The 12,564-nt window shown below is 51.7% G+C and overlaps 1 protein-coding gene across 4 annotated transcripts in view; it reads left to right on the plus strand.

Moving 5' to 3' along the window:
* The first annotated feature begins 803 nt into the window (after positions 1-803).
* Positions 804-12,564, plus strand: part of SYNJ2 (synaptojanin 2) — a 106,565-nt gene continuing 94,804 nt past the window's right edge. For 2 of the 4 annotated variants that reach the window (XM_060616999.3, XM_060617001.3), the window contains exon 1: positions 807-1,024. In XM_060616999.3, the coding sequence (XP_060472982.3) occupies positions 898-1,024 (127 nt within the window). In that variant the 5' untranslated portion in view covers positions 807-897. Of the gene's footprint in view, positions 1,025-12,564 lie in introns of all 4 variants that reach the window. The other 2 variants (XM_078447514.2, XM_060617002.3) reach the window with 2 other exon arrangements.

Below are 12,564 nucleotides of genomic sequence, written 5' to 3' on the forward strand. Positions count from 1 at the left end.
CCAACAGATTAGCCTTTGGACAGATACTGCCGCCATCCGACAGGCGAGGAAAGCGGACCCAGAGAAGTCAAAGTCACATAAGCGGCACGCCTAGAGATCACGGTCTCCGTTCTCTCTGAGCCCACACGCCTTTGATCTCCCCAAATTCTGCCTGGTGTGCCAGTGGACCACAATATCCTCACGTATAGAAAGCTACTAAAAGGCGACATTTGTTGAACACTCGGCACTCGCCGGGCACTCGCTCGGCCCCTTCTGGGAGTCAACCCTTACTCCTCACCCCAACCCCAAACCTGCTTTCCCCGCAGGGCAGCGGAGGCACCTAGCTCTGAAGTGACCGGCCCAGGGTCTCTCGGGCTGGGCCTGGCGAGGGCCGGCCTCCGCCCCGGACTCCAGCGTCGCGGCCCCGCGGGCCAGGCCCCGGGCTGCCCACAGAAGGCCGCGGCGTCCAGCGGCGTTTTCAGGCTCCCCGGGGCGCCCCGCGTCCTCCCGCGCGCCCAGGAACGTGTGGAATCTTCCTCTTCGGCCGCCGCCCACCGCAGGGAGGACGTCCCCTCCGGCCCCGGCCCCGGGATCAACCCCCAGAGCGAGGCCCGGGGGCGCGGGGAGCCGCCGCCAGGCCCGCCCGGCCGCCCGCGGCTGCCTCGCCGCTGGGGGGAGCGCGGCGCCCCGGCGGAGCGGGAGCCGGAGGCGGCCAGGCGGCCGGGCGCCCTCACCTGCCCCGGGCGGCGCGGCGAGGGCGGAGAGGGGGAAGGGGGCGGGAGAGAAGGCCGGGGAGGAGGCCGGGGAGGAGCCTGCGCGGGGCCGGGAGCCGGCGCAAAGTGAAACTCCCGGCACTTGCGGGAGCGCGGGGAGCGGAGACGGGCTGCGCGCCCTCGGGCCGGACGCGCCCCGGCGCCCATGGCGCTGAGCAAGGGGCTGCGGCTGCTCGGGCGGCTGGACCCCGCGGGGGAGAGCAGCGTCCTGCTGGAGGCGCGAGGCCGCGGGGACTGCCTGCTCTTCGAGGCCGGCACCGTGGCCACGCTCGGTGAGTGCGACCCCACGGCGCCCCCGGGGAGTGGCGCCCGAGGCGAGGGCGCCTGCCGTGCCGAGACTTCGAGAAACGGGCACCTCCCTTCCCCGAGGTGACCGTGGCCGGGAGGCGTGGAGACAGCCGGGGTGCGGGGTTGGGGGGGAGGGAGTTGCGCGAAGGCTGGGGGGCGCCCTTGTTGGAATGAGGCGACGCCGGGGACGCCCGAGTGCCCCTCTGGCGGGGCCCGGGACGCGGTGGCCCGCAGCACCTCCTGGGGGTCTGCCCTCACCGCGCCCGCCTGACGGTCGCGTTCTTGGAGAGCCGGTTGTGGCCTTTTATGCCCCGCGCTCCGCCGGGACATGTTACAGATTCAGAGAGATCCCAGGGGATTGACTTAGAAGCCGCCCCGCCCCTGTGCCTGGCGCTGGTTTTCTTTTGCACCTGTTGATGAAATCCGTGAGTGCCCGTTGGTGTGCGTGGGCTAGCCTCACTCCCGGAGGGGATGGGGACGCAAGCGCCGGTACACGGGCGCCGGAGAAACCCCTCTCTGATGGCACCTCTGCCCTACGTAAATACTTGGCCGAGAAGCATCAGTTCTGCAAAGTTGAGAAAGAACTTGGAAGCAGATGTACTGCTTGGTGACTCGACCTCTGTGCTTGGATGTATTTGAAGTTGGGTGCCCAGCCAGTGTATTTCATGTCTGTGCTTCAGGAAGTCTTGAGACCGGCACGGTGCCAAGGGCTTTAGTGATGATCTCATGTTAACTTTCACAATTCCACAAAAGAGCTACTATTATCCCCAGATTGTAGATGAGTAAACTGAGGCCTGAAGAGGCTATGAAACTTGCTTGCCTGAGGTGACACACCTCTACCTGAGTCCTGTGTGGCTGTGTTTATAACGTAATACAGCGCATGGTTTCCGGGTATCACCAGCCACCCCGTCTCTTGTTTGGTGGCCAACTTCATGAGGATGGCCAAAGCAAGCCAAACCAGGTAGGACTGTTAGAACTTTATGGACACTGGAGAGTAGCCTTCCTGTTGGTGTCCAGCTGGACCATATTACCTTGTTGGTAGCTAAACGCAGCTCAGAGGAAGGTCACTGTCCAGGTTGTGGACAACTGGTACACTCACTGGTGGAACAAACACTTTATCAATGTGTCTAGTCTTTTTTCCCTGCATTGTATGCGTGCATCCTTCAGTTAGGATATAGGGCTTGGAAGAATCATCTCTTCTATCTCAGTTTCCCTCAGCATGTCATTAGCCTATAGTCATCTGGCTTGTTTTCAGTCACTTGGTTACTGAAACAATGTCTCCAGTATTGTCAGTGTCATAGTGTGCATCGAATCGTCGGTGAAATTATTATCAGATTATTCCAGTTTGTGCTCTGTCCCCCCCCCCCCCCCCAATCCAAGTTTGGTCATTTGCTGAGGTCTTGGAAAGAAAAACCGCAGAAATTTCCATTCCATTTCAGATGTCTACTTCATACCACATTTATCAGAGCTGAGAGATTAATTTCATGGTGCAAAAATCCTACTTCATCAAAAAGATTGAAACGTCCTTCAGTTGGATTACAGCAGCGTTAAGCAAGGTTCATGCCTATTTAAGAGTTCCTTTGAAGCCACTTGGACAAAAAGGCTTTATTTTTTTTTCAAAAGCGAAGACTTTAAAAATGATTAATGAAAGTAGTATAATGCATATTTTCCATTTGGAAATGAAGTTTGGGCTGTGATGCATGTACATTACTTTCGGAATTACAGTATGCTGGATTCTAGTACAGAGGATGTAATGAAAGGAACTGGCATGTCCTGAAGTCCACATTTGTCACTTAACCTAGCGGTCATTTTTCAGTAGAACTTGGGTTGAGTACTTAATTTGTAAAGTCTGTTTTTCTTAAGTGAAACTATTTTTATTATTTTTTAAAATTTTTAATGTTTCTTTATTTTGAAGAGAGAGACAGAGTGCGAACGGGGAGGGGCAGAGAGAGAGGGAGACAGAATCAATCCGCAGCAGGCTCCAGGCTCCAAGCTGTCAGCACAGAGCCCGACGCGGGGCTTGAACTCGCGGACCGGGAGATCATGACCTCAACCCAAGTCGGACGCTAAGTGAAACTATTTTTAAAAAGCAGCTGTAGTGCTTGGTGGTATTGCTCGTCCAGAGGAGGATTCTGATAGCCTTCTGTTACTAGAAAGTTGTTGTTTCAAACTTTTCAAGTATCCTAAACGCGCCACAATTTGATAGAATGGCTCTGAACTTGAAATTCCCATCTGGATTTCAAAGGGCTAGCTTTTGCGCTTTCCTTTCCTTGAGGAGGAAAAGAGTACTTTCGTTTTTTCCCCAGAAGCTTTCAATGTCTGCTTTTGCGTGGGACCGTGCATCTGCGGAAGCCGGCATAGCTGGTGTTGGAATCCTGACCGGTTGCCCTTTCTAGGAGGTTCAAGGTTGTGGGCAGCTTCCTCTGAATTCAGCTGTGATTTCCTGTGATGGGTCTCCCCAGGGAGGAATCTGAGGCCAGGAAGATCTAAGCGAACGGTTTATTAGCATGTGGGTGGTGGTTTCTCCCCAGCCAGTGAGAGTTCCTAAATTCTGCCCAGCCCTGTGGCAGAGGCATGCTGCTTTTATAGGGAGCAGCTGGAGATCCCGCAGCTCTTCAAGGCACTTTTTATCCCATGAGGACCCACACTTGAAAAGGCGTTTCACCACCGGGTAGGGGCTCACAACTGCTTAGCATTTCCAGGCAGTGCTCAGGGGCTTGAACTGGGCCGTGAGTTTAGGAAAAAAGCTGATGATCTTCGGTTGGTCTGTTGCTGGGCAAAGTCCTTCTCTTCCACTGTGACTCTGCAGACGGTCCCCACGCCAGGCCATCTAGCCTGCTAGCAGGAAGGGTGCTGAGGGAATACTTCTAAATTCCTGCTTCTAAAAGAGTTAGGTTGAGAATCTAACTTAAATGTAGATCAGTGGGAACAGGAATTCGGAACCAGAAAAGCTAAACGGATGGCACCAATTTTCAAAGTTGTTACTAAGTTTTCTTGGTGAGCTGATTTAGTAGTGGGGGGCTTCTCAAGTATAGGTGAAAAGCCATAGCACGTAACAATTCCCTGTGGTCTGCAATCCAGAGTTAGCATGCACATGTTCCTTTGTTGGCACATTGGGACAAAAGGTAGTTGCCGTCTTTCCCTTTGTCTCTGTTAGACTTAGTGTGGACCACACAAAGGGGAGTGTGACTATTGTTCATAGATTTCATTGTCAGAATGAACACTGATACTCCAAAGGTCAGTGTTCTCCAAACAGCCCCTAGGAAGGGTGGCCTGTGAGTGTCGGTGTGTTTACACATGTGTTTGTGAGCCAGTGGGACTGGGTCTTCCCCGCCCCACCCCGCAGCCACGCCTACTGTTGAACAGTCAGCAGCAGGGATGGGGGTAGGAAGGAGGCCTGGGAGACTTAATTAAGTTAATTAGTAAGTGCCCCTAAATTACTTTGAGCTTCTGGGGGAAAAGTTTCTGTGTAAACACCAGGCCTGGGTTTTCCCAGCTGCTGTGTTTATATAGAGGCCACAATATCCTGCTTTGTTTGAATTGGTGAAATGGCAAGGCTTCTTCTGAACTGTTGCCTTGCCCACTTTCCCTGGCTTTGTGGCTTGGGGTTATAGGTCAGTGCCTTAAAGTCCGACCTGCTTAAGAGCACCTGAGAGAATCAGTAAGTGGCCATATCATCAGCACTCCGGGGTGAAGACTGAAGCGCGGGTAGGACCCGATGGGGGGCCCCAGGCTCCTAACTTGGGAAGCGCCCCACCCCCCCTCCCCACCCCCGCTGGGCCACATGGCCTGTTGGCCTCCAAGGCTCATGCCCGGGTCTTTTTTTCCTACTGGTAGGTCTGCTCAGCATAACATTTACAAATACACAAACTGGGTTAGTGTGTGCTTCTACCTGTCGTTTTCATAACTCACCCGTAGGAATGTGATTTCAGATCTTGCCAGCCTCCCTTTTAGGGCCATGTGGCTCAAAAACATTTCCCTTGACCTTTTTCTTTAAAAAAAAATTTTTTTAGGGGCACCTGGGTGGCTCAGTGGGTTAAGCGTCCGACTTCGGCTCAGGTCATGATCTCGCAGTCCGTGAGTTCGAGCCCCGCGTCGGGCTCTGTGCTGACAGCTCAGAGCCTGGAGCCTGTTTCAGATTCTGTGTCTCCCTCTCTCTCGGACCCTCCCCCGTTCATGCTCTGTCTCTCCCTGTCTCAAAAATAAATAAATGTTAAAAAAAAATTAAAAAAAATTTTTTTTAAATGTTTATTTTTTGAGAGAGAGAGAAAGAGAGAGAGAGAGAGAGAGAGAGAGAGAGAGAGACAGAGCATGAGCAGCTTAGGGGCAGAGAGAGGAAGACACAGAATCTCAAGCAGGCTCCAGGCTCTGAGCTGTTAGCCCAGAGCCCGACGTGGGGCTCAAACTCACGAACCTCGAGATCATGACCTGTGCCGAAGTCAGATGCTTAACCGACTGAGCCACCCAGGCGTCCCTCCCTTAACCTTTAATTGTGAACATTTGAAGTGAACAAATGTAGAAGGAAAAATGAATCCCCTGTACCTGTCACCCAGCATTGATATGTCAGTATATTTCAGTTCTGTGTCACACGTCCCTGTATTTTTTATGAAAAATGAATCTCCTAACATTTTATTGATTCGATTTCAAATAAGATTTTAATTTATTTGGCTTGGCTTTTCTTTTTTCTTGACTTGCATCCGTGTGTATCTGTGTAAGTTCAAAGTTTGCGGGACAGATTGAGATGTGGGCAAGAACAGAGATGGTGGTGTGAATTGATTCTGAGACTCTGGCCAGGATACATTTTGAAAAACCAAAGTGATCCCATGGGAAGAGTAAACCATCAGCTGGAAGAGCAGAGTGTCCCCACCCTGGGATGGCACTGATGGGCTCACAAGGACACCTTTGGGGGCTTGCCCTGTGCCTCTCACTGAAACGAGGAGTCGGGCCATTTGCACCCGCCTCCCTGGACCTCAGTCCAGATACATAGGACTCTGGAGGCTCCTACCCAGGTGGTGCCCAGTCTGTTTCCAACATGCTTGTGCCTTTTCCCGGGGTCGGTGACAGACTGCACAGTGCACGTGTCCACTCCAGACCCCAACGAAGGGAGTGTGGCAGGGGTGCCCGGAGGGGTGGAGGTGGACCCATGCCACCCTGGCTGGGGTGTCCTCAGGTGTGTGCATGAGGCCCCTGGTGGAGGGGTATGAAGCCCAGAAGCAGGAGTGGGGACGGTGTCAGTGGAAAGAGAAGGGGCTCAGGCTAGGGGCACCTGCCCCCACTGGCCACATGCTGAACCTGATCTTCCAGTTAGCAACAGGGGTGAACTTCTCAAGCTAAGAGGGTAGAACATATTTTGTTAAACAGAACTCTGGCAAGTGTTCTGGGTATCTGTGTAAGTCTGGGTATCACTTCTGGGATGTTCCTTGGGTACCCAGGTCCCACTGCGTGATTTTTGGCCGCTCAGCTTCTATTGTGGGACTGGGTCAGCCTTTCCACCTGCGATGAGGAATATGTTCTGTTGTTGTTGGGTTTTTTGTCCCCCCCCCCCCCACTTGAAGTGTCCTTAACACCTTGGGGAACTGCCCCAGGCTCAGACTTGGGAATAAGATGGGGGGGGGGGGGAGTCCCTAAGCATTTCCAGGCAGGGCTAGGTGGTGTGGTGGCCAGCTCACCTCAAGGAGAAAATCCGATCCAGCTTGCGAGGGTGTCTGCACCTGACCAAGCTGAGGGTTTGCAAGCAAAGCCCCCCCGAGCTGCACTAGCATTTCCAGGCAGCTTTTGCAGTGGCTGGTGCTTCTGTTGTCCACACTGGTGGCTGTTGTGCACACACTGGTAGGTGTCGTCCCCACACGGGTAGGCGTCATCTGCACTCTGGTAGACATTGCCCATGCACGGGTAGGTGTCGTCCATACACTGTTAGATAAGGGGCTGTCAGTGGGCACGCCAGGGTCTACCTTCAAGGTCAACACAAAAGAGCCGAGTTATGGGCACTTTCTGTTTCTAAGGAATGCTGGAAGGAGCCCTGGGGTACTGCTGTGTGAATGTGAGTCATTTTTGAGGACAATTTAATGAAAACCTTAAGAAATATGTATGACCTTGATCTAGTATCAAGGGTAGATACTATCCTGGTATCAATGGACAGATATTAATTTCGGGATATACTCATACATCATGAGCCCATTTTGCTTTAAGGATGTTCATTGCAAGCTGCTTTGAATTTTTAGCTGACAACATAAACTTTGGTCCAACTTGATAATAATAGCTAATATTTATGGAAAAAAATAGCTAACATTTGGGGCGCCTGGGTGGTTCAGTCAGTTGAGCGTCCGACTTCAGCTCAGATCATGATCTCGTGGTTTGTGAGTTCAAACCCTGCATCGGGCTCTGTGCCGATAGCACGGAGCCTGGAGCCTACTTTGGATTCTGTGTTTCCCTCTCTCTCTGCTCTCCACCCCCCCGCCAACTCTCTCAAAAAATAAATAAACATTAAAAAAATAGCTAACATTTATGGAGCACTTACTGTGTACCAGGTGCTATTCTAAGGGGTTGACATGTATTGATTTATTTAATCCTCACAATGAGGCAGGTACGAATTAGATTCCATTTAACACTTGGAGAAAGTGAGGCACAGACAAGCATAAGAACTCGTATGAGGTTCTACCTCTAGTTAGTGGTGGAGCCATGATTTGAACGACGCCCGGAGGCTCTAGAGAACAGCATGTTTAGTAAAAATCTCCTCCCTAGAAAAAAAGAAGATTCAATGTGTGTATGAAAAAGACTAGCTGCGTCCCATCGTCTGTGTGCTTATTTTGGGTTTCAAAACACACGTGTGGTCGGTGGAGATCAGGGGTGCTGGTGAGTGTAAGCATCAGTACAGCATCCCCGTCGTGACTGGAGCTTTGTCCGATGCTTGCGTAAACAGGAGTGTCCAGGCTTGGGGAAGCAGCTACCCACTGAGAGGTGCATGTGATCTCACAAAGGGGACATCTTCAAGACAAGTGTGTGGGCTTCAGTCCTGCCTTCCAGCAGGGCCGAGGCTTGCGCCTGGTATCCTTCCATATGGATGTCCCCAGCACCTAGAACAGAGCCTGATTAGGACTCGAAGCTCTGAAGAAAGTCCTAGGTTTCTTAGCCTGGAGGCTTCTAAACATGGCCAGGCTCCCCCAGGACATGCTTCCGAGTGTGAGGACCATCAAACAGATAACATGTCGGACTGGTGTCTTCCTGAAGAGCCCCTCAATTTGGAGTGGGGGGGAAATGCCTGAGGGAGTGAACGTATCTTCCTGCCCTACCTTTGCTTGTGTTGGAGAACTCGGGCGCTGTGCCGACTGGGGGGACAGAATTGTGGTTTGCACCCAAGGTGGGCACTGGGCGACTGTCGTGGGCACGGCGCTTGGCAAAGGGCCTGTCCCGGACAGCCGGATGCCTCTGGCCAGGTCCTGGGGCGGTGGCAGTCTGCACTCATGACACACGAAGCTGGAGGGTTGCCATTTGCTTGTAAAGCTTCCGGGTTCGGAAAAGGGCTCCAGGCGGGAGGGTTCACCTGGAGCATGGTAGCGAAGGAGGGCAGGCAGGGTAGCTCCTTCTGGAGAACCAATTCCTGGGAGCAGTTCCAAAGTATGAACGCGAAAGTCTGAGCTTAATCTTATGGCAGTTTTTGCAGGATAAGGAACTCTCCCGGAGAGCCTTTTGTAGTATCATGGGAGCTAGTATTGAATTCTGTTCCCGCATCGCTGTGCGTTTCTGCCCCACCTCCTCCCTTCTCTGAGGCCGAGCCCGATGGAGCCGACCCTCCCTGACCTCCTGGAGCCCCTGACCACAAGCTGCTGTGCTGCATTTGTCCACTCCCCCAGAACAGGCCTCATCTTTTTTTTTTTTTTTAATTTTTTTTAATGTTTATTTTTGAGAGAGAGAGAGAGAGAAAGACAGAGCCAGAGCATGACCGGGGGGAGGGGCAGAGAGAGAGGGAGACCCAGAATCCGAAGCGGGCTCCAGGCTCCGAGCTGTCAGCACAGAGCCTGACGCGGGCCTCGAACTCACAGAGCGCGAGATCATGATCTGAGCAGGAGCCGGACGCTCAACCGACTGAGCCCACTCAGGTGCCCCAACAGTCCTCATCTTCTGCCATTGCTGCCCCCTGACAAGATCTGAGGAGATGCTGAGGGCAAACCAGGTGCTAAGAAATGAAGAAGGACGTTCCTTTGTTCTTGAAAGCAGTGTGAGGTCCGAAGCAGAACTTGGCCACCGAAAACATTCCTAGTTTTGGAATTGATGTGGGATTGGGGGCTGTGGGGTGGGGAGAGGGCAGGGAGTTAACATCTGATGCTCAGACCCGGCATAGGACTCGGGTGGCCTGGACACCCATCAAGATCTTGGAAAATGGCCGATTTAAGGCGAACAGTGCGTGACGTACGGTTTCTTCTCTCTACTGGCCAGCTGCCTTTTTGTCTTCAACTTGTATTGACTTATTACCCATTGGTGGTGGTAATCTCTACTCAGAAAAAGCAAACTACTTCCCTTTCCTTGGGTCTGACTCTAGAATGTTCTGGTGAGGCCTACTGGTAGGAGAGGGAAGACCTGAATTCTATCTAGCCCTGGCTCCTTATCTGAGGGAATTGAGTTAATCCACATTTGAATCTTGGGAGAAATTATCTGGCCAGGTAAAATCTAAGGTGGTTCTGATCTAAGTCTGAGCTAAGAATGTATGCTATACATTTTGTATTAGAGACTTATGAATTAATTAAAATGCATGAGATGATCTCTCCTTGATTCTGCCCTTTTCCGATAACCAGCAGAAAAAATTTAAAAAGCAGTAACAATTTAGCTTAAATTAGGGCCACAGAGTAAGGTATTTATTAAAATAGCATAAAGTGTGCTAAAGTAAATAGCTCCTTTAGTTGGTCCTTATTAATTTCCATCAACGTTCTGAAAATCCTGTCCTTCAACATAAACATAGCTTTGTTTTTTTAACAGTCTGCTCTGGAGGGGGAGTTTGTGTGCCTGGGAATGTGTGGTCTAGTTCCAGCTGCTTCACTGACTGTGTGTTGCAGAAGTTAAGCTTCACCATGAATCTTATTCATGGCTGATAAATCCTTTATGTTGGAGAAACTCTTTAAGGAGAGGAGGCCGTTTTCGGCGGCTCCTGCTTCCCGATTAAGCAGAACTGAGGTCCGGAGCCAAGCTGGATCCCGCTGGCAGAAAGAGTGACTGATAGAATGCAGTCCGATCGATCAATGTGCTCTGGTTCAACAGAACTGTGACACTCGCATCACAGCCTGCTTCAATAATGGACTTGTTTTTATTTAAATGCTATGGGTAAAGAAAGGAATATTGGAAAACCTGGGCCGGAAATAACTTGCCACCAGCCCGGGCCTGAGCCAGGCCCTCGTGACAAGGTCCAACATAGTGGTATCTGCTTATCTTTTACGCAGACCACCAGGAGGGGAGAGGGGAGCAGGAGCCTTGGAGCAGAGGGGAGGAGCCTGTGGCTCAGGAGGGGAGGGGCCTGTGGCTCAAGAGGGGAGGGCCCTGTGGCTCTGGAAGGGAGGAGCCGTGGGGCAGAGGGGAAGAGAGAGCCAGTACTGTCCTCCATTTCCTCCACCACGTCCCTTGCTTTCCAAGCTGATCTGTCTAGAGGGGGCACTTTTCTCTAATTCACAGAAAGGCACCGTGTGGGCCGTAGGCCGCCTTGGAGAAGGTAGTCCTCTAAAGGCCTTTTTCGAACTTTTATGGCAGTGATAAAATTTGAATCCCACTGTGGAACTGGGATTTGTAGCTTACCCCTGCAACGTAGGGGCGCGCGTCACATAAGATCACACAGGCGAAGTGAGGCATTGTCATGACATGCCATTGCCTGCAGACCGATGGCTCCAGACTTGGGGGGTTTCAGGCATGTGTCCGACTTCAGCACTCTCGGCCTCAGGTTTCTGGTTTCGTTTGCTGTCAGGAAATTTATGTAGCTGAGAGCTTATTAGAATTTTGTCTTCAGGGGCGCCTGGGTGCTTCGGTCGGTTAAGTGTCCGACTTCGGCTCAGGTCATGATCGCGCGGTTCTTGAGTTCAAGCCCCGCGTCAGGCTCTGTGCTGACAGCTCGGAGCCTGGAGCCTGTTTCCGATTCTGTGTCTCCCTGTCTCTCTGTGACCCTCCCCCGTTCATGCTCTGTCTCTTTCTGTCTCAAAAATAAATAAACATTTAAAAAAAAAAAAAAGAATTTTGCCTTCAAAGAGAAAATGGACCCAGATGGAAGACTGGGCGTGTGATCCTGTAAGAAAAGTTTACAGGTTGAACTTTGTGACTCCAGTTAGCTCACTCACTGGCTTCCCCCTGGGCTTTCTAGGAGAAGCCTCAGCCCTGTGGCCTGTGTGTGCTCCCCTCCTGAGCACTGTCAACCCTTTTGGGTGCAGGTGATAAGACTGTGCACCTAGAACAGCCAGGAGACACATCCTGAAGTATCTGGCAGTGAAACGATATCAGGTCTGGGATTTGTTTGGCAATACTGTGGGAAGCAGATGGATGGACACATATGTATGCACACACACACGCACACACACACACACACACACACACACACACATGGCGGGGGGGGGGGGGAGGAAGCAAGTGAAATGAGCCTGGAGAAATGCTGATAACTCTTGGAGCCAGGTGACAGGTACGTGGCGGATTGTGAGACGTAGAGAATTAATAAGCTGGCTGCTTTTCAAGCTCAGCAGAGAAAAATTGATGACTTTCCAAGACACCATGATTAGTCAATTAGAAATTAGAGTATCAAATAGGAAAAAAAAAAAAAAAGATTCTACCCCCAGCGACAATAGTTTCCGAGAATAAACATAATAAAATATGTGAGGTCTAAAAGGAGAAGACTACAAAACTTCACTAAAGCATCAAATAATTGGAAAGGTATACTGTATCCTTTGATAGGAACACTGACAATGTGAAGATGTTCTTCTCCAGTTAATCTATAAATGCAAGTATCTATGTGTAAAATCCAATGAAATTCCAATAGCAGTGTGATATAAAACATAACGGGCCGACTGGAGTATGTCTGGGACCCCCCTGCCCCCTCCCCCCCCACACACTTAAACTAAATGGCAGCACCATATGGGTGGGGCAGAGACTCAGGACAAAAACGACTGAGTCATCCTGGTCCTACTGTTTTCCTCCACTCCACCCAATCCCCTGGCAAGTCCAGACTTCTCTACCTGCATATATACCTGGATGCCACCAGCGCCCCGCTGCGTAGGTACAGCACTAGTCCAGTCACTTGGACTGGCCTCCTAACTAGTGTTCCAGCCACCACTCCCAAGGCTTCCCCAGCCCCCATGCAGGGGCCTGCTCAAGCCTGCACCGCCTACGTCCTCTGCCCTGGCTCCTTCTCCAGTCTCCTCTCTTGCCATTTCCCGAGCTTAAGCCACTTGAGCAGCCCTGACTGGCTCCTGCCTCATCTTTGTATTTGCGGTGCCTCCTGCCTGCAGTGCTCTCCCCCCAGACCTCTGCTCGGCTGCGGCCTCCTCATTCAGGGCTAACTCGA

The sequence above is a fragment of the Panthera onca genome, chromosome B2 (assembly GCF_046562875.1).
Source record: "Panthera onca isolate mPanOnc1 chromosome B2, mPanOnc1 haplotype 2, whole genome shotgun sequence".
Classification (NCBI taxonomy): domain Eukaryota; kingdom Metazoa; phylum Chordata; class Mammalia; order Carnivora; family Felidae; genus Panthera; species Panthera onca.